At 32.3% G+C, this 25,711-nt stretch overlaps 1 protein-coding gene across 4 annotated transcripts in view; it reads left to right on the top strand.

The window, feature by feature from the left end:
- The window catches only part of Arl4 (ADP ribosylation factor-like 4), a 255,791-nt gene that overhangs the window by 217,270 nt on the left and 12,810 nt on the right, over positions 1 to 25,711 (top strand). For all 4 annotated transcript variants that reach the window (XM_072526328.1, XM_072526325.1, XM_072526327.1 and 1 more), the window contains one exon: positions 23,972 to 24,321. In XM_072526328.1, coding sequence (XP_072382429.1) covers positions 24,117 to 24,321 — 205 coding nt within the window. In that variant the 5' untranslated portion in view covers positions 23,972 to 24,116. The remainder of the gene's footprint in view (positions 1 to 23,971; positions 24,322 to 25,711) is intronic.

Genomic DNA, 25,711 nt, shown 5'->3' with positions numbered 1-25,711 from the left:
CTCAGAGATAGAGCTACTGCCTTATTCTAAAACATTAATATTTTGAATGGTTCTGGGTAGGAAAAAGGCAATTAGGTACTGCAAAACGGTCAAATAAAGAAAATATATATATATATATATATATATATATATATATATATATATATATATATATATATTAATAGTAGAATATATAAATCATCATCACTAGTGATACAGCCTTAAAGGATAGCTCCGATCTTTGTAAGTCTTTTGCGTCATTCAGTCATATCCATTGATAACCGTCACCAGTTTGTCTTACCAATTAATCAAGCTTGCGTACCCACAGTATTCTTCTCTTTTTCTATGCTTATGAGAGATATATCTCTTCTAACTGATATTTGTTTCTTTTTTTTTATACATATTATAGCTATACCTCTTCCTCCAGATGACATTTTCACAGATGCCACAAAATTTATCTCATGGTTCATTTTTCGAAGGCGAGTAAAAGACTGCCATTTAATTCTGGAAGGTTTACATTTTGAATATATATGGTAGGCTACATAGGTAAAAGAAGGGTTTGTTTTTGTTTTCAGCTTTAAATTTCAGTTTTTTAGTTGTCTTCTCAAACCAGAGTAGCATGTGTTTGTTAATAAATTATTCTCCGTATGATTTCTTTTGTGATAGAATTCTATTTAGTTAAAAAGAAGCTTAAATACTATTTGGTCTGATAGGTAACCTCCTTTGAAATGAAAAGTACGATTTTCCAGGTCGATATAATCTCCTTTTAGCTCATTACAATGATTCCAGCGATTTTCTAACTTTTTTAGACCGTCCTAATAATACAATTTTGGAAGCTCTATAAAATAGGCATTTGTTTCGTCAACTATATCTTCGTTCGATATGATTTTTATATTTACGAGCCATCTCTTCAGATTTGGGAACACTGAATCATCGGAGGGGGCCGAAATAGATAGGGCCAAAATAGAGACTAAGCCGGATAAAAATTAATTCGAAGTGCAACTCATGAATTTTGCCATTTTTATATCGTTGTTGTTAGCCTCGGAGATGTAGTCTTAGATAAACAGCACTTTTTTCTTGTGCATATGAAGTCGTTTCCGACTAAGTTCCAGTTTAATTTGTCTAATAATGCGCAATAATATTGGTTATTGATCGTTTTATCCTATTCAATATATCCAATTAAAAGTATGCCTTTGAAATCCCAAAATATAGCGGCCATAACCTTTCTGACCTATTGAGCCACTCTTGGCCGCTTCGAAGCACGTTTGCCGGCTTCTGCTCTCTGCCGCGCTTTCAAACTGTCCTCCGGTAGTACTTGATCCAGGTTTCATCAACGATTGCCATTCTACCCCAAAAGTCTAAGGTATTACGTTTCATAAGGTCCAAACACTGCTGAGAAAAGGTCACACGATGATGTTTTTGGTCAATGGTCTACAAATGGTCGGCATAATTTTTCCATATTCAAAACTTCGTTCAAAATATGACTAGTGCGTTCTTCACTAATTCTTGTGGCGTCTGGCAATTCACACACCTTCACTTTAAGATCAGCTAAAACCATTTCATGGACTTTCTTTACATTTCCTGTGTAACTGTATCTGAGGGCCGTTTAGTACGTGGCGGATCCAATATAGATATAGGCCTATAGGGCCAATACAAAATTCACAGAATCAAAATTTGACAGTGAATTCTGAAGGAACATTAGTCCCAAGTTTCCTTCACTGTTTTATTTCTCAAATAATAATGTTTAATGAGGGATCGAAAATCGTTTTTATCGATATACTTTATTTTTCCATCAACTTTATGCAGCTGTTATTAATATACTAATGGCTGCATCGAGCTAAAATTTGACGTGTATTTGACGTTTAGACTTTCTAGAACTAATATGTTGTTTGAGATCGAGGCGCTCTAATCGGACGAGAAGGTTACTTATCAGACCGTAATAGATATTTCTGTTTTTTTCTCATTTATTTGCAGGTCCATATTTTTTTTTTTTGTATATTACCCGATATTATTTCAAGTATTTCTGAACTAAATGAATTTCTAGAACTTCTATTGATAACTTGTTACATGAACAGATTGATATGTTATAGTCAATTCGGAATTAAAAAAAGAATGTTCAGCAATATTTGCAGTAAATATAATTGAGGAGAAAATGCGAAAAAGATCATTTAATAAAAAATGGTATGTTTGACGCAATTGCAATTGACCATATGTAAACATTACTTATCTTTTAAGTCAGTTATATACTTTACGGGTCAATAAAATATATACATTTAAAGTATTAACCAACATCTGGTTTGCTGTTGAAATAATACTTTAATTATGTTTTTAAATTGGAAAAAGCTCTTAAGAAATATAAAAAATTAACACATTAATATTTTTTAATCATCATATAATAGTATAACTGTTTGTGGAATTGCAATAAGAAATACACCATTTGTAACTATTATGTTTACTTAAAAGAATATCAAAAAACTAGAGCACGAGTTACTATGCAAAAAGTCACAATCAATGGTGATATCAAAGGAAGTTATTAATACTTTTTAAGCATCGTTTAATGCAATAAGAACTAAAAAATGATACCAAATGGGAGAAAAACAACTTAAAATAATCTGCTATGCAGACGACGCAATTTAATAATAGAACAAGTGATGGAGTTTAAATATCTAGGCATCACATTATCTAGCTACGGATAGCTTGAAACAGAAGTGGAAGATTAAGTGAATAGAGCAAAGAGAGCCGCAGGTTGCCTGAATGAAACAATATGGAGAAATAAAAATATCGAGAAAGAAATGAAAGACAGAATTTACAAAACAGTCATCAGACAAATAATGACATACGCGTCAGAGACACAAACTGACACAGAGGGGACAAAAAGGATGTTAGAAACAGCAGAGATGAAAACGCTTAGAAACATCGATGGTAAAACACTATGAAACATAGCTAGAAGTACTAATATACGACATAGATGCAAGGTGGAGAACATCAAGGACTTGGTGAGAAATGGAAAAGTAGAATGAAACAATCATATAAGCTAAATGATAACAAATAGAGTAATAAAAACGGCAAGAGACGATTCCATAATAGGAAGGCGATCAGTAGGAAGACCTCGAAAACGATGGAACGACAACTTACTGGAGGCACATTGAAAAACACACAGAGTCATGTCTACATAAGAAGAAGAAGTATTCAAAATCTAAATTCACCGACAGGTATTCAGTATCAGAAATATTAAAAGAACCATGATAAACAAAGTGAAAATATTAAGAATTTTTAGACGCCTGAAAGTTCTTCCTAAAGCTGGGTACAGACATGCTTCAAATGCCGACACGTGGACGGCGATGCGATCGACAGGTTGTTCGGCGACGTTGGTACACCAAACTGTTCGCCGCTCGGTATGTCGTACCTACATTTTGTCGTTTCATCAGTAATAGCGTTAAATCCACAACTGCAATATGGACGTTGCTATAGTAACCTATATTCTTATTAAGCATTAGTCAGTTAATAAAACGAAAAATACTCTTGAAACAAGATAATGGCAAACAGCTGCATGTAGGGTATAGAAAGCTGCAAATAGTAGAAATCTCGAAAGGAGCATTTGGTGCTAATTGCAAAAAAATAAAAAAGAACTTCAGAATAATTTGGAAATATGGGACGAGGTACTTAATGAAAACGGAATGAAGGTAAATGTTAACAAAACAAAAGTTATGCAGATAGGAAAGAAAAGAGAATAACTTAAAATAGAAATTGAGGGAACAAAAATAAAATAAGTTAATACTTTTAGATACTTAGGAGTAATAATAGAAAGAGTAAAATTTTTTTTTACTCTTATAGTTGTAAGTATTGGAATATTCACTTTGTTTACATATGTATAATAATTATTCTAATAAATTTACAGTTTTCTCCTGAAGAAGTCACAAAATCGTGACGAAATATTGAGACATAGAACAAATAGAGTTTTATTTCCTACAGACCGATTGCTGATACTATAAATATATATATATATATATATATATATATATATATATATATATATAATATATATAATATATATAATATATATATATATATATATATATATATATATATATATATATATATATATATATATATATATATATCAACAGATTGATGACAACCTAACAATCAAAGAAAAGGATAAATTCAAATACTTGGGGTTTATAATCACGAAAAAGGCAACAACAGAGGAAGAAATTACACAAAGATTAGGACAAACAAGAACAGCAATCCGACAACTTAACTCAGTATGGTGGGATAGAAACCTAAATATGAAGACAAAAACACAGATTTGTAAAACATTAGTGAGAAGTATTGTGACATATGGGGCTTAAAATTGGATCATAAACAAGAAAAAGAGCAGTAAGATAGTAGCAACAGAGATGGAATGCCTGCGAAGATGAGGAAGAGTAACAAGAATGGATAGGAGACGTAATGACGAAATAAAGCAAAGAACATCAATACAAACAGACATACTAACATATATAGAACAAAAAAGACCAAAGTGGTATGGACATGTAAGAAGAATTAGCGACAGCAGATGGATAAAGAGAATATTACGGGAGGAACAGAGGACGACCCCGAAAATCCTGGAGGAACGAAGTAGCCGACGCCATGAGTAAGAGAGGCCTAGATGATTGGGGAATGGGACAACAGAGAGAGATGGAAACGGTTGAGCGAGGGAAGGCAGTGAATACTGTAGAATCCCTGAATATATATATATATATATATATATATATATATATATATATATATATATATATATATATATATTAGAAATGATTATTTCGACCAAAAAATAATTTATAAATACGTTCAAATTATCGGGTAAAGTGGTCTGTAATAAAAATCTTTCTTAATTACTCAATATTTCGCCATTTATTTAACAGCTTCTTCAGGAGTAAACTAAAACAATTTGAACATTACAAAAAATGGCGTACAAATACATTTTAAAACACTTACAGAATTTAAAAGATTTCGCAAATAAAAAATGACATTGAAGTATTTGAAATATTGAATGTCAAGATTAAATTGTCTTAAACACGTTCGTTACAGCTATACGATAAAAAATTAAAATTATTTCAAATGTAAAAATAAAAATAACAATAAAAGAAAAGTAAGAAGAATAATATTTCTTTGATGAATTATTAAGGTTAGTTGTTATTAAGATGAATGTTGGCTATTTTGAATATTTATAAATTTTGTTCAATATGTTACAATATATGTTACTTAACTGTCCAGTGTCCGTTTTATAATTTAAAGTGTTTTTATTTTTGTTAATGTAATACATCTCAAGAAATAATCTACTTTTGCGATGACAACCTAACAATCAAAGAAAAGGATAAATTCAAATACTTGGGGTTTATAATCACGAAAAAGGCAACAACAGAGGAAGAAATTACACAAAGATTAGGACAAACAAGAACAGCAATCCGACAACTTAACTCAGTATGGTGGGATAGAAACCTAAATATGAAGACAAAAACACAAATTTGTAAAACATTAGTGAAAAGTATTGTGACATATGGGGCTTAAAATTGGATCATAAACAAGAAAAAGAGCAGTAAGATAGTAGCAACAGAGATGGAATGCCTGCGAAGATGAGGAAGAGTAACAAGAATGGATAGGAGACGTAATGACGAAATAAAGCAAAGAACATCAATACAAACAGACATACTAACATATATAGAACAAAAAAGACCAAAGTGGTATGGACATGTAAGAAGAATTAGCGACAGCAGATGGATAAAGAGAATATTACGGGAGGAACAGAGGATGACCCCGAAAATCCTGGAGGAACGAAGTAGCCGACGCCATGAGTAAGAGAGGCCTAGATGATTGGGGAATGGGACAACAGAGAGAGATGGAAACGGTTGAGCGAGGGAAGGCAGTGAATACTGTAGAATCCCTGAATATATATATATATATATATATATATATATATATATATATATATATATATATATATATATATATATATATATATATATATATATATATATATATATATATATATATATATATATATTAGAAATGATTATTTCGACCAAAAAATAATTTATAAATACGTTCAAATTATCGGGTAAAGTGGTCTGTAATAAAAATCTTTCCTTTTTTTTTATTAATCAATATTTCGCCATTTATTTAACAGCTTCTTCAGTAGTAAACTAAAACAATTTGAACATTACAAAAAATGGCGTACAAATACATTTTAAAACACTTACAGAATTTAAAAGATTTCGCAAATAAAAAATGACATTGAAGTATTTGAAATATTGAATGTCAAGATTAAATTGTCTTAAGCACGTTCGTTACAGCTATACGATAAAAAATTAAAATTATTTCAAATGTAAAAATAAAAATAACAATAAAAGAAAAGTAAGAAGAATAATATTTCTTTGATGAATTATTAAGGTTAGTTGTTATTAAGATGAATGTTGGCTATTTTGAATATTTATAAATTTTGTTCAATATGTTACAATATATGTTACTTAACTGTCCAGTGTCCGTTTTATAATTTAAAGTGTTTTTATTTTTGTTAATGTAATACATCTCAAGAAATAATGTACTTTTGCAGTTATCAGTCTGTGCCAAAATGTGAGCTTTGTTATAGTCTAGCATATGACCAGTGTTTTCATAGTGCTCAATTTTTTTTTCATATTCAAAAATGTTCCTAATATTAGTATAGCTAAATATAATACCATGAACAGCAAACAACTATTTTCAAAAATCAAAGACCCAGTACCAACCTTATATAAAAATAATGTCGTTTATGAAATACCGTGTTTAGGATGTCAAAATAGCTATATTGGTCAAACATCACAATGGCCAAAACAACGCATCACACAACATAAAAGTGATTGCCGCTTGAGAAAAAATACTTTTCGCAGTGGTTGAGCACTATGAAAACACTGGTCATATGCTAGACTATAACAAAGCTCACATTTTGTCACAGACTGATAACTACAAAAGTAGATTATTTCTTGAGATGTATTACATTAACAAAAATAAAAACACTTTAAATTATAAAACGGACACTGGGCAGTTAAGTAACATATTGAACAAAATTTATAAATATTCAAAATAGCCAACATTCATCTTAATAACAACTAACCTTAATAATTCATCAAAGAAATATTATTCTTCTTACTTTTCTTTTATTGTTATTTTTATTTTTACATTTGAAATAATTTTAATTTTTTATCGTATAGCTGTAACGAACGTGTTTAAGACAATTTAATCTTGACATTCAATATTTCAAATACTTCAATGTCATTTTTTATTTGCGAAATCTTTTAAATTCTGTAAGTGTTTTAAAATGTATTTGTACGCCATTTTTTGTAATGTTCAAATTGTTTTAGTTTACTCCTGAAGAAGCTGTTAAATAAATGGCGAAATATTGAGTAATTAAGAAAAAAGAAAGATTTTTATTACAGACCACTTTACCCGATAATTTGAACGTATTTATATATATATATATATTGTTATGCTATTTAAATTGTATTATATTGCTTACTTAGGAAAAAACCTGTCTATATTTATTAAATGAACTAATCTCCAATTAATCACAATAAATCAGCATTAATTAATTACAATCTCAGGCTATTTAAATTGTACGATTTACCTTTGATCGTGGATTCAAAATATTTTCCAATTGGCGTCCTAATCGGGATAGGTAATATGACCTGAATAAAATACATAGAATTTCAACTGAACTATATGTGAGATGTCCTTTATTTTAATGAAATTTTATACAACAATCAATCCTGTAATATTTGCAATATACTAACTTTAAATATATGAGAAGTTGTTTTCTATCATGGACCCAAATGTTATTTTACATTGATTTTTAATATGTGTTATAACTAAGCTCTTTTTATAATTCCTTTTTTTTAAGTGATCGCAAAATTAACTGTCTCTATTATTTATTCAATTTATTTAATTAATAAATGAAAATCACACTCCGGCTCTAATGAAATTTGACTGACCTTTCCTTCTCTGCCGTTGCAATTCTATGGCCACGCCACAACAAAAAAAAATCCTTTCTCTGCTTCTGCTCCTATTGTGGTCCAGATGACGTACACCTTTCTCCTATCTGTCCTTGTATCTCCAAATGTTTCCGGCTTCGTCTGCTATTAATATTCTTAGGCCCTTTGGTTTTCTATCTCTCTGTACCCCGTTCCTCACACTGGTCAGCTTTTACACCGCAAATAAACACACCCGGTAAATTACGTCTTCGGGACTTCAAACAAACACAAATCACAAAGCTCCATCCTTCTTGGACGACGAAAACTGACTACTAACCTTTTTTTCTCTCTCCTATCTCATAGCCAAAATCAACCTCCTTGCATTCAAAATTTGACCAATAAAAATCATCCACCTCTTGTGATGTATATCGTTACCACCCAACTCTCTCTATAAAACGTCATTCGGGTAATTCCAGAAAACAAACTTCTTTAATTATTCTAACTAAATCTATCTGCTTTACAAATATTTCTTACTAATAGCTACAAACGATACCTGTTTCTCAATTCAATGTCTTTTGTTAATAAACTTTTACCGATATAATCTTTCGGGGAGAAAACCACCGCAAATCCCGGTCTATTGTTCAACACTTTCTATCTACACTTTTATTCCGGGTAAAACCATTCCACAATCACCGACTTATTTAAATTTCTTATCGATAATATTTGAAAGTCTTGTCTCTGAGGCCTAATTAACAATTCTTCGAACAACTTAAAATACATATTTTGTCTTATACAGGATGTTTGAAAATTCATATGCCCGTGTCTTTATGAAATATCAATAATTTTAATTTTTATTTAAGTAATAAAATTTGTATATCGGTTTTTTATTGCTTATGGACATTCAAAAGTACAACAAATCCCCGCCTTTGTAATCGATAAAATTTATCAATTTATGCAACTAAATTTTCTCGAGGCAAAATAAACGCACTTCCTGTATGCTATCTGTACTTATGCTACGTATTATCCTATCCTACTATCTACTTTATACAAATTTAAATCTTCATTCGTGATATTTATATACATCATGGATATTATAAATACCTCTGATCTTTTCAGAATCCATATGTTTCAACTCATAGCTGTTTACTCCATCTTCGTTGTTTACTATGTATGGCCCTTCGAAAACAGGCATCAATTTTGCGCAAATACCGGTCTGAAGATTTGACACTCTTAATGCTCTTACCATTACTTTGTCACCCTTTTGGAAAGTTACTGGTCTTCGTTTCCTATTATGACCCTGTCTCTGGATGTATTTCTCATTGCTTCTTCTTAATCTCCTCTGAACGGTTTCTATAACCTGTCGATACTCTCTTTGTTCTGGATCTTCCCACGGTCTTATCGGCATGACGCCTTTCATGATGTATTCTGGTGTTTCTTTCGTTACTGTACTTGGCATGGAATTTAGGTACATCTCTATTTCTCCCAATTTTCTGTCCCATCGCCGATGTTGACCATCCGTTGCAATACGAAGAAATTTCGTTACCTCTTGTATAAATCGCTCAGAAGGATTACTTTGGGGATGCCTGATGCTTACAAAGTTCGTCTCGATTCCCCGTTCTCTAAGCTGTCCCTTGAAACGATCATTTCGGAAGTACGTTGCATTGTCTAGTAAAATTTTTCTTGGGGTTCCTACCGTAGCGATGAAATTGTCTATTTTTCTCAATATTTCTTCCCCTTTTGTGGTGCGGCAACTATATAATTTTACGTATTTTGAGAACACATCCACCATCACCAGAATATGCTTGTTCCTTTGCGTGGTCACAATTAGATCGCTTAACATGTCGATGGCTATAATGTCCAGGTTGTTCCGGGATACAATGCTCTTTGCAATATTTTCGTTTTTAAAATTCCTGCTCTTGTATTTCTGGCATACTTCGCATTTCTGTGTGATCTCTTTTGCAATGCGGTAATCTTGTCGACTGATGTAGTTTTCCCGAAATACAAGCCATACCTTTCTACTGCCAATATGTCCATTTTCCTCGTGTAGTTTCTTGATGATTCTTTCTGCCAATGTCGGTGTCACTAAATATAATTCCTTTCCGTCTATTCTCTTAAAAAATATCTCGTTTTCTAGCTCTGCTCTTCTCTTTTCTCTTTCTTCTAGGCCTTCCTGGTCGGTCCTTATCTCATTTAACGAAAATATCCCTTCGTCTTGTGTCAGTATATTCAATCCCACATGTAATGTAATTGTCTCCTTTTTTCCTGTATCTTCGTCCCGTGTTAAAGCGTCAGCTATTATGTTGTCTTTCCCTTTGATGTATCGAAATTGGAAATCATACTCTTGTAAGAGCAGAATGCCTCTGTGTATTCTGTTATTTACCAATCGATTCTTCATGATGTGTATCAATGCTGCATGATCCGTTTCGATGGTGAATTTAGCTCCCAATAAGTAAAACCTTAATTTGTTTACGCAAAATAGTACACTGGCGAATTCCAACTCGGTGACACTGTATTTTCTCTCATGTGTTTTAGTCACTCGAGATATAAAACATATCGGAACCTCTTGGCCGTTTTGTATTTGCGACAACACTCCTGCAAATTTCTGTATCGACGCATCCGTACGGAGTATAAACGGCAAATTGTAAATAGGGTGATATATTTTTGTTCCTTTAGCAAATTCTTGTTTCAATATTTTGAACGCTTCCTCCTGTTCTTCTTTCCAATTCCATTTTGTCCCTTTCTTTAACAATTTTATTAAAGGAATTTCTTTTTGGCTTAAATCGGGAATTAATTTCTTGAAATAATTTATCGTACCGAGAAACCCTCGCAATGTTTTTAGATTTGTTGGTCTTGGGTATTCGTCGATGAGCTTTACTCTGTCCTCGGCTAGACTTACAGTTTCGGTGTCAAGTTTGAAACCCAAATAAATCACTTCCTTTTGAAAAAATTGACATTTTTCAATGTTTAGTTTTAATCCCGCTGTGTCCAATTCTTTCAAAATTATTTTGATATGTTCCACATGACTCTGCATATCTTGTGAAAAAATTAATAAATCGTCGATGTAATGGACGATGAACTCTTCATGGTGATTCAAAATGGTATGCAAAGCTCGTACAAGTGCTGCACAGGCGCTTTGTAATCCAAACGGAACTACCTTAAATCGGTATACTATACCATCAATTGAAAAGGCAGTGTAGTTTCTACACTTTTCAGCCAAAGGTATTAACCAAAAACTATGCTTTAGATCAATTTTTGAGAAAATATGTGATCCCGTGATCCTTCCAAAAATGGCCTCGATATTTAACGGTGATTCATATTGTGATACTGTGTGTTGGTTGATATTTCGGGCATCTAAACAGAGTCTTAACTCTCCACTGCTCTTCTTCACTATCACAATTGGGTTAATATAGGGTGAGTCACATCTCTCAATGATTTGATCTTCCAACATTTTTTTGATTTCTTGCTTTACTTCTTGCCGATACTTATAAGGAATTGGATAAGTCTTCGATCGAAAATTTCTCAAGTTTTTCACCTCAAATGAGTGCTCGTATTTTGTGGCCACTCGGTTTTCCTCATTTATCAGCGTTTCATAGTCTCTTAAAATTATACGCAAATCATTTTCTTTGCCTTCTCCACATATCAATTTTTTGTCTCTCCCATCAAATTTTTCGCACATATTCACCGTGTACTCCGTGTCTTCTTCAAACACCACTGTCTCCATTGTGTCCTCTTCATTTTCCTTTGTGTTTTTTTTTGTTGGGCTCGTCTCTTCTTTTGAGGAATCCCAAGTTTTGCTTTTATTTCTTGTCAAAATTTTTCCATCTTCTTCTCCTGAGCTCGTCTCATCTTTTGAGGAATCCCAGGTTTTTTTTTCTTTGATCTTTTTCAGACCTTTTCCCCTCTTTCTTCCTTTTCCTTTCTTCGTCGCCAGGTTCATTTCCACCGTTTGTTCTTTCTCTGATTCGTCCGTAATTTGTTTCTCTTGTTCCTTATCCTGTTCTTCTTCTTTTTCCTTGGTTATTTTCATCGTATTGGTTTTGAAGTCGATCACTACATGTTTTTCCGTTAATTCGTCAACGCCTACAATCATGTCATGTGACATATTCGGCATTATTACACATTGAAGTGCATACATATTTTTTTTCAATCGTACCATTACTCGTATACCTTCATTTATTGTTGCCAATGTCCGTTTATTTGCGCCCACTAAATTCACCCTAGGTATTTTATAAATTAGACTTGTTAAATTTACTTCTTCGATTAATTTTCTGTTGACCAGTGTTATTTCAGAGCCTGTGTCTATCATAATTTTAATTGGTTTCTCATTTATAAATCCATCCACAAATTTTAAATTAACTCCATTTCTCTTTTCATTGTTTCCTGCCAGTTTAATAAATTCCTTGGGGTGACAAAAAATTCCTGTTTGTTTCTTCGTTTTTAGTGAGCGCCTTCTTGAAAACACGCCTGTTGTTCTTCTGTGTTTTCTCTCCCGTCATCTTCTCTCTCATATTCATTTTCTTCTCTTTGCATATTATTTATTTCTCTTCTGTTCTCTTTTGGTCTATCATTCCCGTATCGATTACCGCGAGATTCCTGTTCATTCCGTGGGTTATTGTATCTGTTTCCTTGGTATGGGCGGTTATTTCTACTCTGATTTTCCCGATCCCTGTTTTCATTCCATCTCTGGGTTCTGGGTTCATAATTCTCTCTTCCGTTCGGTCTATTTTCATATCCCCGTCTAGGTATGAATTCTCGTCTTGTATAATCTCTTCTAAAATTTTGACCTCTATCTCTATATTCTTGGTTTTCTCTTTGTCTATAATTTTCTTGCGGTCTTCTTTCTCTTCTTTCATGCCTACGTGATTCTCTCATTTGCAAAAATTGACATAAGCTGTCAATGTCCTTGTAATTTTGGAGATTTATGTGGTCTTCCAAGGTATCTTCAAAATGTCGCGATATCAACTCTACCAATTGTTCTGATGAATAATTATATTGCAAATGTTTTGCATTATTATAGAGTTGTAATGCGTACATCTTTTCTGATACGCCCATCCTCTCATGGTATTTTCCATTTTGTAACTCTTTATTTACTTGTAGTTGCTGGATTTTTCCCCAGAAATAATTTAAGAATCTTCTCTCAAAATCTTGCCAATTGTCCAATTCTTCTTCCTTGCTGACAAACCAAAGATTTGCCTCTTCTGTGAGATGGTTTCTGATGGTTTCCTTTGCTGTTGCAAACGATCCTATGTATTTGACTTTTTCCTTTAGGTTATTTATAAAAGGCACTGGGTGTATTTTCCTTATATCCCCGCCAAATCGTACTTTTACGTCTTCTGTGCTATGTACGATGACTTCCTTTCTTTCTACTCCTCTTATCTCCATCTCTGCAATTTGTTTAAATCTCCTTTCCGTTTCTTTCCGGTCTTCTTGTAGCGCATTTTCAAATTTTATTTCTATCTGTTCTAATTCCCTTTTTTGCATACTCTGAATATCTTTCATTTTAGTTTCGATTTCTTCTCTCTGCAATTCTATTTTCCTCTCTGTTTCTTCCCTACTTCTTTCTAAACAGACTTTTATTTCGTTTTCATATTTGTCCATACGCGTTTCCATTTTTTGTTCCATTTTTCTTTGGTTTTCTTCCAAATTGTCCAATTTTTGTTCCGTTCTTTGTTGTGATTCATCCATTATGTGTTTTGTTTCCAGTTGATTTTTATCCATTTTTTGTGACGATTCTTGTATTTGTTGTGTCTGTATTTGCATCATAGCTAATAATTTTTCTAACATCCCTGTTTCTTTTCTTTCCTCCATTATTGTAGCATTTCCTTCATTATCCGATCCTTCATCAATAATTGTTTCCTCTTCTATCTTATCCTCTTTCCTTTCTTGCGTTTTGCTTTGACTCCTTGTGGCCGACATGTTCGTTAGATTATTTATCCCCGCCAAATATAAAACTTTGAAATTTGTGCAATAATTTCCCCGCCAAATATAAAATTCTACTGGTCTGTTGCAACAAACGGGACTTTTCCTGTTCAAATGTAATAACTCTTGAGTACGAGTATCAAATTTCAATATCCCACAAATAAATCAAATGGTAAAATATCAAATGTCAAAATCAATCAAATCATTCAAGTATGGTAAAATTATCAAATTTAAATATCACACAAATAAATCAATTATGGTAACCTATAAATTGTCAATATCACGAATAAATCAATTATGGTAAATTGTATCTTAAAAAAAATATATAATCTTTATGTCCTCAATTTTTACATAATATTTCACTTTATCCCCTGCATATAAACTTTCAAATATCTGCTCGTCTACTCCTATCCTTTCAAATTTGCCAACTAGAAATATTTTTCAAAGCTTTACACGTTGGGGGCCATTTTGTTATGCTATTTAAATTGTATTATATTGCTTACTTAGGAAAAAACCTGTCTATATTTATTAAATGAACTAATCTCCAATTAATCACAATAAATCAGCATTAATTAATTACAATCTCAGGCTATTTAAATTGTACGATTTACCTTTGATCGTGGATTCAAAATATTTTCCAATTGGCGTCCTAATCGGGATAGGTAATATGACCTGAATAAAATACATAGAATTTCAACTGAACTATATGTGAGATGTCCTTTATTTTAATGAAATTTTATACAACAATCAATCCTGTAATATTTGCAATATACTAACTTTAAATATATGAGAAGTTGTTTTCTATCATGGACCCAAATGTTATTTTACATTGATTTTTAATATGTGTTATAACTAAGCTCTTTTTATAATTCCTTTTTTTTAAGTGATCGCAAAATTAACTGTCTCTATTATTTATTCAATTTATTTAATTAATAAATGAAAATCACACTCCGGCTCTAATGAAATTTGACTGACCTTTCCTTCTCTGCCGTTGCAATTCTATGGCCACGCCACAACAAAAAAAAATCCTTTCTCTGCTTCTGCTCCTATTGTGGTCCAGATGACGTACACCTTTCTCCTATCTGTCCTTGTATCTCCAAATGTTTCCGGCTTCGTCTGCTATTAATATTCTTAGGCCCTTTGGTTTTCTATCTCTCTGTACCCCGTTCCTCACACTGGTCAGCTTTTACACCGCAAATAAACACACCCGGTAAATTACGTCTTCGGGACTTCAAACAAACACAAATCACAAAGCTCCTTCCTTCTTGGACGACGAAAACTGACTACTAACCTTTTTTTCTCTCTCCTATCTCATAGCCAAAATCAACCTCCTTGCATTCAAAATTTGACCAATAAAAATCATCCACCTCTTGTGATGTATATCGTTACCACCCAACTCTCTCTATAAAACGTCATTCGGGTAATTCCAGAAAACAAACTTCTTTAATTATTCTAACTAAATCTATCTGCTTTACAAATATTTCTTACTAATAGCTACAAACGATACCTGTTTCTCAATTCAATGTCTTTTGTTAATAAACTTTTACCGATATAATCTTTCGGGGAGAAAACCACCGCAAATCCCGGTCTATTGTTCAACACTTTCTATCTACACTTTTATTCCGGGTAAAACCATTCCACAATCACCGACTTATTTAAATTTCTTATCGATAATATTTGAAAGTCTTGTCTCTGAGGCCTAATTAACAATTCTTCGAACAACTTAAAATACATATTTTGTCTTATACAGGATGTTTGAAAATTCATATGCCCGTGTCTTTATGAAATATCAATAATTTTAATTTTTATTTAAGTAATAAAATTTGTATATCGGTTTTTTATTGCTTATGGACATTCAAAAGTACAACAATATATATATATATATATATATATATATATATATATATATATATATATATATATATATATATATATATATATATATATTATATTATATTATGAAATATTATATAATATATTATTATATATCATATAAGTATTAGTTCATGAAGATATTTAGTTTTTCTCCTTCAGGAAAATGTTACTTCTTTCGCTCTTTAATTACCTCGAGTTTAAGAATAATAATGTTTCCATATTTCTCTTTAATACGGGTTTCACTATTACTTGCTAGATTGTAGTTTATTCCGAATAATAAACTTCTTTGTATAACACTGCAAGTACAAAGGTTAAAGTTTAAGCTAATCATCACAAGTAACCAAATTGAAGCTGAGAGGCAGATGATCGCCTGACAGAAAGCTATTTTTATAACACCAATAAAAATTTGTAATTAGAATTATAAAATTCAACGAAGATGCTTATATAAAATAATTATTTCTTCGACATGAAAATAAAATGGTCATTTCAATGCTGAATTAATTACTTGGAAATTTCATTATGAGGTCGTTGCATTGTTATGATCTAACAATTTATTCTACTACAATTATTTAAATAAAATAAGTGCATATTATGGTATCACTATAGTAATAAAGAATATTATTTTGATTACATACAAATATAAAAAAATTAATCTTATATCTTCTATTAATTGCAGTCTGTTTCTTTTTCAGACGTTTCCTTTCTAGGTCGTGTACCACTGCGTTCTTTAAAAGGAGATTTATCATGACCAATTTTAACGGTTCTATTTTCTCCTATTCGGTTTATGTTTATTGCCTTGTGCTTTTCTCTATAATGCCCATTCAAGCTTTTATGAGATTGTCATTGTCAATTGTTTGGATAATGTTTATGGCTATATTTCTATTGTGTATCAAATTTATGTAGACAATTTAACAAAATTTCTATTGGTAAACACATAATTTAATTTTTACGTGAATACACTAGAGTATACATGAATAAATGATTTAACACATTGGGTACTACTAAGCGTTTGTTCCTGATTGATGACTCAGTAGGAGAGTTACTTCATTAGTCCAGCACTAGGATATATTTCTGCATGCATGGAAGGGTGGATAGCTGAAAAATATTCTATCTTATGTAAAATTTTTCGCTGAATACGAATATCTAATGTCGGTCTCTGCCTTATTCTAATTTGCATTATAAATTAAAATCAAAAAAGGTAGTTCTCGTAATAGAGCTCCGCCGTAAGATATTTGGACAGTTCTGTACGTGTGACCACAACTTATACCTGTTTCATGCCAAGCACATGCCGTGAAATCCGGCAAATGCGCATTCTTGTTTTAACCATACTACACTCTCAGTCTGATTTTATAGCTAGCTAATAAAGCGAAACTTAAACAAGACAACGCATATGCGGAAACGAAATTTAAAATAAACGAAAACTAAAGAAAAGTCAAAGAAGAATGCAGAAACTCTAACTATTGACCAAAAATGGGGAAAAATTCAACATGCTCTTGCGTCAATTGAAAAAGAAACCCTCAAACCACTTGGGGAAAAAAAGTATAAATTTTTGAACTTATGGAAGAACAAAGAAAGCATAAGGCAAAAGACCTGAATAAATACAAAGAAATTAAGAAAAACATCAGAAAAAAAATTTGGGATGAAATAGAAGATCTGGATAAAAAGTATGATAGCTTTAATTTACACAAAAAAATCAAAGAAATGACAGGTTCTAGAAAAAGCACAAGAACGATTATCGTTAAAAATGATAAAGGAGATATTATTACTGATATGAAGGAAATATTGTGTCACTGGACCAATTACATCCAAAAGCTATTTAATGATGAAAGAGAAGAATAATCATTAGAAACCACAGAGGATACCGGACCACCAATATTACGGGAAGAAGTCATCTATGCCATCAAAAACATAAAAGAGGACAAAGCTATCGGACCAGATGATGTGCCCATTGAATTATTAAAACTCATTGATAAAGATGTTATTGATGTAATGGGTGAACTGTGTAATCTATAAACTGTTATAATAACTGTAATAATATAATAACTATTTATAATATATCAGACTTCCACAATCTCCAGACAATGACTGCAATCTCCCTTTGTGGCAATACCCAAAAGTCAAGTGCAATATCCTGCTCAGATCTCAGAACAATAGCTTTAATAAGTCACACACTTAAAACATTTTTGAAAATAATACACAGCAGAATTATTCAAACTCCTGAATATGAAATTATTGACACACAATTTTGCTTTAGAAATGGTATGGTCACAAGAGATGCTTTGTTCGGTTTGAATGTGCTGGTCCAGAGGTGAATGGATATGAATCAGAACATGTACTTATGTTTTGTAGATTTTGAAAAGACATTTGATAAGGTTAAACATAAAAAGCTTGTAGAAATATTAAAAAGCAAAAATATTGATAGTCAATCAAACTGCCAAGGAAAGAGTTGACAACCAGAACACCCGAGATATCAAAATACAGAGAGGAGTCTGCCAGGGTTGTGTGCTGTAACCACTAGTCTTCTTTGTCTACAGTAAAGCGGTATTTAAAAAAGCGCTCTCAGATTCAATAGAAGGTATATCTATCAATGGCGAAGTTTTGAATAACTTGTGTTTTACAAACGATACAGTAATAATGACGGATAACAACAATGATTTACAGAACGTAATGCAACGACTTAATGAATGGTGTCATGAATACGGACTAAAGATAAATTTGAAAATAACTAAATGCATGATCATAACTAAATCAGCAGATGCAAACATCCAATTGATTGTTGAGAATACTGTAATTGAGAATGTGGATACCTATAAATACTTAGGAACATGGATAACATCAAATGTAGACCAAACCAAAGAAATTAAGACACGTATTGAAATAGTACGTGCATCGTTAAACGTTACTTTGTTGTCGGGATATAAGGTTAGTATTACGCCTAAGAATGCTTCGGTGTTACGTACTCACTTCTCTCCTTTAAGGCTTAGAAGCATGGACATTAAAACAAGTGCATCTAAATAAGTTAGCCGCCTTTGAATTTTGGTGTTACAAAAGAAACCTACGAATATCAGGGACTCAAAAAATGTCAAACGCATAAGTTACTAGAAGAATAGGAAATAAAGTAGAAATAATATTGACTATCAAAAGCAGAAAACTTGGCCATGTTATGAGAGGGCAAAGATATTCATTATTGCAGCTTATTATGCAAGGCAAAATTCGAGGAAAGCGAAATGTGGTAAGACGAAGAATATCGTGGCTTAAGAACTTGAGGGAATGGTTTTAATGCAGTAGTGCAGAACTATTTAGAGCGGCAGTCAACAGAGTCCGCATAGTCATGCTGATTTCCAACTTTCGATAGAAGACGAAACTTAAAGAAGAACAATGCGAAATTTCTCTTAACCGGTCATCTCACTTATTAATAATAGCCGTCAAAGAAAATAAACCTAATTAGAGGAATTTGTGTAATTTACGTGGTTTCGAATTTGGTTGTGGCTGGGGGAAGATGGCCAAGAATGGTTGGAGGAAATGTATCATAAGTCATGGCAAACTGGGCAGATTTCAGTGGAATATTTATCAACCTGATTATCCCCATACATAAAAAGGGACATCAATGTCAATGTGATTATTACAGAGTTCAATGTGATTATTATCACATGTTCATCTTCGGTGACATTCAAAGTGTATGTACACACGGATAGTGGAACAAAGACTTAGGCAGACTATTAGAAAGTATAATAGGAGAAGAACAAGTTTCTTTCAAGGAGATAACTTAGTCCACTATTAATTAGACCACAATAACACAAGAAGACGAACCAAAACTATGCAAACAACCATAAGATAATAATAATAGAATAGAACCAACTAAATTGACCCACTAACCTACACAGGCGCCCCAATTATTTTTGCAGACAGCTCCGAAAAGCAAAGAGACTGACAGACATTTGAAACACAGTTGGAAAAACCAAAATAATTTAACTAAAAAGATAATATAACCCAAGAAAACAAAGAAAAGAAAAAAATCATGCTAAAGACAAACTTTGTCGTTCTGCTCCAACCTGTCTTTTGTATATTTTAGTTCCTCTCTAATTACTTATTTTCTGATTATCTCTGCCAATCACAATTTCATGGTCAAGGTATTTATATTTATCTACGAGTTTTACTTCTTGCCCACCAATACTGATGTTCTGGTTGGGTACCAAATTTGTCATCATTTTTATTTTCGAGATGTTTATATTTAAACCTACTTTTTGTAGCTACGACGAGTTCCTGTACCATCTCTCTTGCCATTCCTAAGTGCTCAGCTATTATGACTAAATCATCGGCAAAACGTAAGTTGTTTAGATGTTCTCCATCTATTTTTATTCCCTTTGTCAGCCAATCCAAATTCTTAAAAGCATGTTCCAGCAAAGTATTAAAAAGTTTAGGTGAGATTGTTTCTCCGTGTCTAACCCCCGCTCTATTTTTATGCGATTACTATTAGTATGTAATTTGACGCTGGTTGCTGCCTGTAAGTATATATTGTATAATAATTTTGTATACCTATAGTCTAGCCTGTATTCTTTAAGCGCCTGTAGTATTTTACTTAGCTCAACTGTGTCAAAGGCTTTGTTAAAATCGACAGATATTATAAATCGACTATCGTCTTTATCTACATACGCTTACTTTTGTTTTTGTTTACATACAGGTTCTCTAGTAATGCGACTAAGTGTTTTATAGCTCCCATTTCTTCCCGATATTTCCACATTTTGTCCCTGATACAGTCAGATGCTTTAATGTAATCAATTAAACACACTTGTGTGCTTACATTGAATTCCCTTGATTTTTGGATAATCTGTCAAAGTTCAAAATTTGTTCTGGTGTCCCTTCCTGGCTTAAATTCTGCCTGGTATTGTGTTATTTCAGTGAGTAACTACGGCTTACTTCGTTCTAAGATAATCTACAGCATGACTTTGCTAGCGTGTGGCACAATGGTAATGGTGCGTTAGTTGTCGCATATTTCTTAGGATCCTTTTTTGTGGATTGGTACATAAACTGAGGTGATCCAGTCATCTGGCCACTTATATGTTTGCCATATGCTTTGGCAGCTCCTATAGATTATCTCTACTCCCACTTCAGCTGTTGCCAGGATCATTTCTGCTTTTACTACTTGATCTATAACCGGGACTTTACGCTATATATATATATATATATATATATATATATATATATATATATATATATATATATATATATATATATATATTTCTTCTTCTTGATGTGCCTATCCGTTACGAATGTTGGCGATCATCATGGCAATATTTATCTTATCTGCAGCAGCGCGGAAAAGCTACACAGATGTTGTATTGAACCAGATTCTGAGGTTCTTTAACCAAGATGTTCTTCTTCTTCCTGGACCTTGTTTTAGAAATATTTTTCTATAATATATCCGAAGAACTGTAACTTTCCAGATTTGATGGTAGTCAGTACCTGTCGGTTCTTATTCATTCTTCTGAGGACCTCCTCATTTGTGACTTGGTCAGTCCACATGATCTTAAGCATTCTCCGATATAGCCACAGCTCAAATTTATATATATATATATATATATATATATATATATATATATACTATTATATATATTATCATATCGTTTTCGTTCACGGCCGCCAAAGCAGGTGGCGCCTTTGTAAGCTAACTACTGTCGTAGTGAAGTTTTGGGAGACATTCGTTGGACTTTCCGAGTTTGAATTTGTATCAGCCCAAGTGTCTGCTGAGGCTGGGATAGGCCGAAATGATCATAACACTTTATTGATACCGATTCGAGCACGGGAAGTTTATCGAATTTGTCCTCCTAGGCCATATATTTGGCCATTTAATTTAATAAATCGATAGCGGCTTTCGCTAAAAGATTTTATCTGTTACATATATATATATATATATATATATATATATATATATATATATATATATATATATATATATATATATATATATATACATATACATACATATATATTCTAAGTAGAGCATGTACAGAAGGATGTAATCGGAGATAAAAGAAAAAGAACAAGTAGAACAAACTTAAAAACGCAATAGAAATAAATTCACAAGTTTTATTTTATGTAACAATACTAGCAACAAGATATTAGTGTTAAACGTTACGCACTATGCTAAAAATGTTTTTACATGATACCCTTTAAGTACATTTTTAATTTCATTGAAATATACGTCTAGAAAATTAAATTTTTACGATCAAATAGCTTTGCATTCCACAAAGAACATTTGATGGAATGCAGTGATTACAGAAAAACGTATGTTATGCAGAGAATGGCCTTTTTAACTGGAATTTCCTATTTACCTGTGCGTCAGCCTACAATGATCAAACAATGTGCTAATAAAAGAAAACACGACATAATGCATCAAAGAGCCTTAATCAAAGAATTATTAATAAAGTATGAATCATGAGAATGAAATTTTATTATGTTCAATAAACGCAAAAATTAATTTTATGTACATATACTTTGTAAGTAAACCTAAATTTATAATTCTGTTATAAATTCTACCAGAAATGATTCTGGTATAATCTTAATGCTTGAGAGAGTTATGATCATAAATAAATGCTTTTAAATAATAATTAGAGTACATCGTCTGCAGCGAATAATTAAATTTCAAAGTTGCTAAATGTTGTGGTTGTTCCTTTTCTCCAACATAGTCGAGAACCAAAACTTCTATGTGGTTGCTTGTGAAAGACTTCAATTAATAATTAATCTTCGCCGAAGCAAGGTATAGTTCGATGTTGAAGTAATAGTAGACTTCAAGTTAAGTATTTTTTATTTGAGCACAGTTTTATACAAACACTTTTATTTTACAATTTGTTTTGAAAATAATTGAGTTTAAAATAACACATGACCAGTCCAACAAAGTCTCTTAGAATGTTTATTTTAAGAACTTATTCCTCTTTATTAACAATTCTGCTTGTTCATTGGCGGATTAATACCTCTATGGAAGGTTGTCACTCCATCTTTTGCGCGGTCGTCCGATACTTCTTTTGCCGATTGGTGACTTGCTATTTTGACGACACGGGTTCCTTCATTCTGCTTATGTGGTTATTCCATTCTTTTTTTTTTTTCTATTTTGTGTCCATTCATTTAAACACTGCCCGTTAAATTTTCTACTAAAGTCTTCACTTCTCTTTCGATCTCAGCGTATTTCCTGTAATTCTTCTCAGTGCTCTCATCTCTGCAGTTTCCAGTAGCCATTGCATTGTGGCTGGGTTGGGTCTTGTTTCTGACGCATATGTCATTATTGGTCTTACATTGGCTTTATAAATCGTTGACTTCATCTCAGTGTTAATGTGTCTGTTTCGCCATATAGCGTTTTTAAGACATCCTGACAGTCTATTTGCTTTTTGTACTTAATCTATCACTTCTTTTGGACAGTGCAATTCCCAGGTATTTTATTTCCATTACTTGTTCAATACTGATGCCATCAATTTCTATTTTAAATCTGGTTGGTTCTTTGCTGACCACAATTGTTTTAGTTTTCTGAGATGAGATTTTCATATTAAATTCGTCTGCTCTTATGTTAAATCTGTGGACCAGTCTTTGCAGACTATCTTCATCTTGGGCTATCAATATTGTATATCAGTATTGTAAGTTGTTCATCTATTTTGACTTTTATTTTGTTGTTTTGGTAGATGTTTTCGATAGTTTTTATTTAAGGTATAAGGATAGTTTAGAGGAACTTCTCGATTATGCATAAGATGAATTACATCTTTGAGTCTTATTTTGTCAGACGCTTTCTGTAAGTCAATCAGACACAGAAATGTTGGTCTATTATACTCTAGTGATTATATAGTGATTAGTCAAGAACTGATACCTATATGCTTCAGAAACAAGACCCAGCACAGCCAAAAAGCAATGGCTACTGGAAACTGCAGAGATGAGAGTACCGAGAAGAATTACAGGAAATACGCTGAGATCGAAAGAGAAGTGAAGGCTTTAGAAGAAAATTAGTGAACAGTCAAGAACTGATATCTATCTATAAAAAATCTGTAATATACTGCTGGTCTAATAATGGTTTCATAGATAGTAATTTAATTTCTAGTATACGGTTTTGGAGGCTGAATATTTGTAGCCATCTACTTTTATTTTGATCTTTGCTGCTATAATATCTTTACATATTTTATAACATCTAAAAGTTATATATTTCTTTAACATATATTTCTCCTTTGTTTCAGAACCATAACATAAGATGCTTAGTAACTCCACCTCACGAATCTAAGTCACCGCCAGAATTGCTAGCGCCCAGAAATCACAACCGAAGCCAAAATGTAATTTTGCCACCTGCCACCAATTTCGTTTGAGAATAAAATTTTCTAACCAATGGGTGCCAACATGGGCAAAAACGCATCCCTTCTCGATGCTCTACCTTCTGGTCAGGGCACCCTCCATGTCGTCATGCTGGGCCTAGACTCAGCCGGAAAAACGACTGCCCTGTATAGGTTAAAATTCGATCAGTATTTGAACACCGTACCTACTATCGGATTCAATTGCGAAAAGGTCAAGGGAATGATTGGAAAAGCTAAGGGTAAGTGGTTAAGTGCTTTTTAAATAATAAAAAACCTGTAAAAATAGAACAAAGGTATTGCGAGTATAAAAGAAAGGCGATATTCGTTTTACTCTTTTTAAGGATATAAAACTTTTAAAAAAAGTTTCAAGGAATTGTTAAACATGTTTTTTTCCTAGTTGTTTCATATATAACAAGAAATTATATATAATTCGATATAAGCTGATGACACAATCATAATTGCTGATATTCCGGAAAGAAGGGAGACAAAATCGAAGTGAAATTGAATTCGAAATTCTTAAGAAAGAAAAGTAGAATTCGTGGTGAAATGTATTAAAAGTAAAAAGTTACAACAAAGACAAATGATGTTTATAAATTTTTGTAGAATTGTATTAACGATTATAGTACTCATGCTACAGTATCTAGTTTGTCGACGTTTACAACGCTACCCAAGAAACTACTACGCTATCCAAGATAAATATTACAGTTTGTTGATTTTTGAATTAGGATTAGGGCATATGAATATTTAAGTGGCCAATGCAGCAATATTGACGAGAATGACGAGGTCTAACTGCGACTCCACATAGAGAAAATCAGTCAGTATATACTGAATAGATTGATCTGTGTAGACCTGTTGGGATTTTTACGAGTAACAATATTTTTGATATACTTAAATCTGTCTTGATAAGAAACTCTGAGAGATTACTCACGATTTATTTGTATTTAGAACTAATGGATCAGTTTCTGGAAAAAATTTAATGTTGTTTTCCAGTTATAGTCCAGTCGACAGAGATTTGATCTCTAAAAACGAACCAGCTGAAAAATCTCCCCTCGTAGGTGGTAAAAATCAGAAACATCGATTTACTAAGAATCTGTATACCGTAGAAACAATGTATAAAACAAAAAATGTAACCGAGATAATTTTGAACCAAAATCTTTAGCACTTTTTCTGTAGAATAATCCCGTTCTCTCAGAAACAACGCTTAAAGCGACAGGCGATTTTGAATGTCAGGCGCGCGAAATCAAATAATTAAATAAAATTTGTATTAACTCGACGGTAACAATTCCATACCTTTTCAACATAATCTATCACAATTTATAATGTGTAAAGTTTAAATTCAGCGTTAATTAATATTAATTTTAATAACAGCTTTATAGAAACTATCTTAGAATTGTATATACGCCAGTAAATGAACGTGAAATACGGCGATACCGTGTAATTTTTTATGTCACCACCGAATTGCACGAAAATTTGGATTTAGGCTCTACTTAATCTCCACTTCATTTTTGGACTAGTGCCGTTGGTTGTTTTTTATTTTTTAGGGGTGAAAAAATTAGAAAAAATCGTATAATTGTAAATTAAAGCGGGTAATTGATTCAAATCGTCTATTAATGAAGAGAATAGAGTTTT

Source organism: Diabrotica undecimpunctata, chromosome 3, assembly GCF_040954645.1.
Source record: "Diabrotica undecimpunctata isolate CICGRU chromosome 3, icDiaUnde3, whole genome shotgun sequence".
Classification (NCBI taxonomy): Eukaryota; Metazoa; Arthropoda; class Insecta; order Coleoptera; family Chrysomelidae; genus Diabrotica; species Diabrotica undecimpunctata.
The sequence above is the reverse complement of the archived record's forward strand: the minus strand, read 5'-3'. Positions and strand labels throughout refer to the sequence as shown.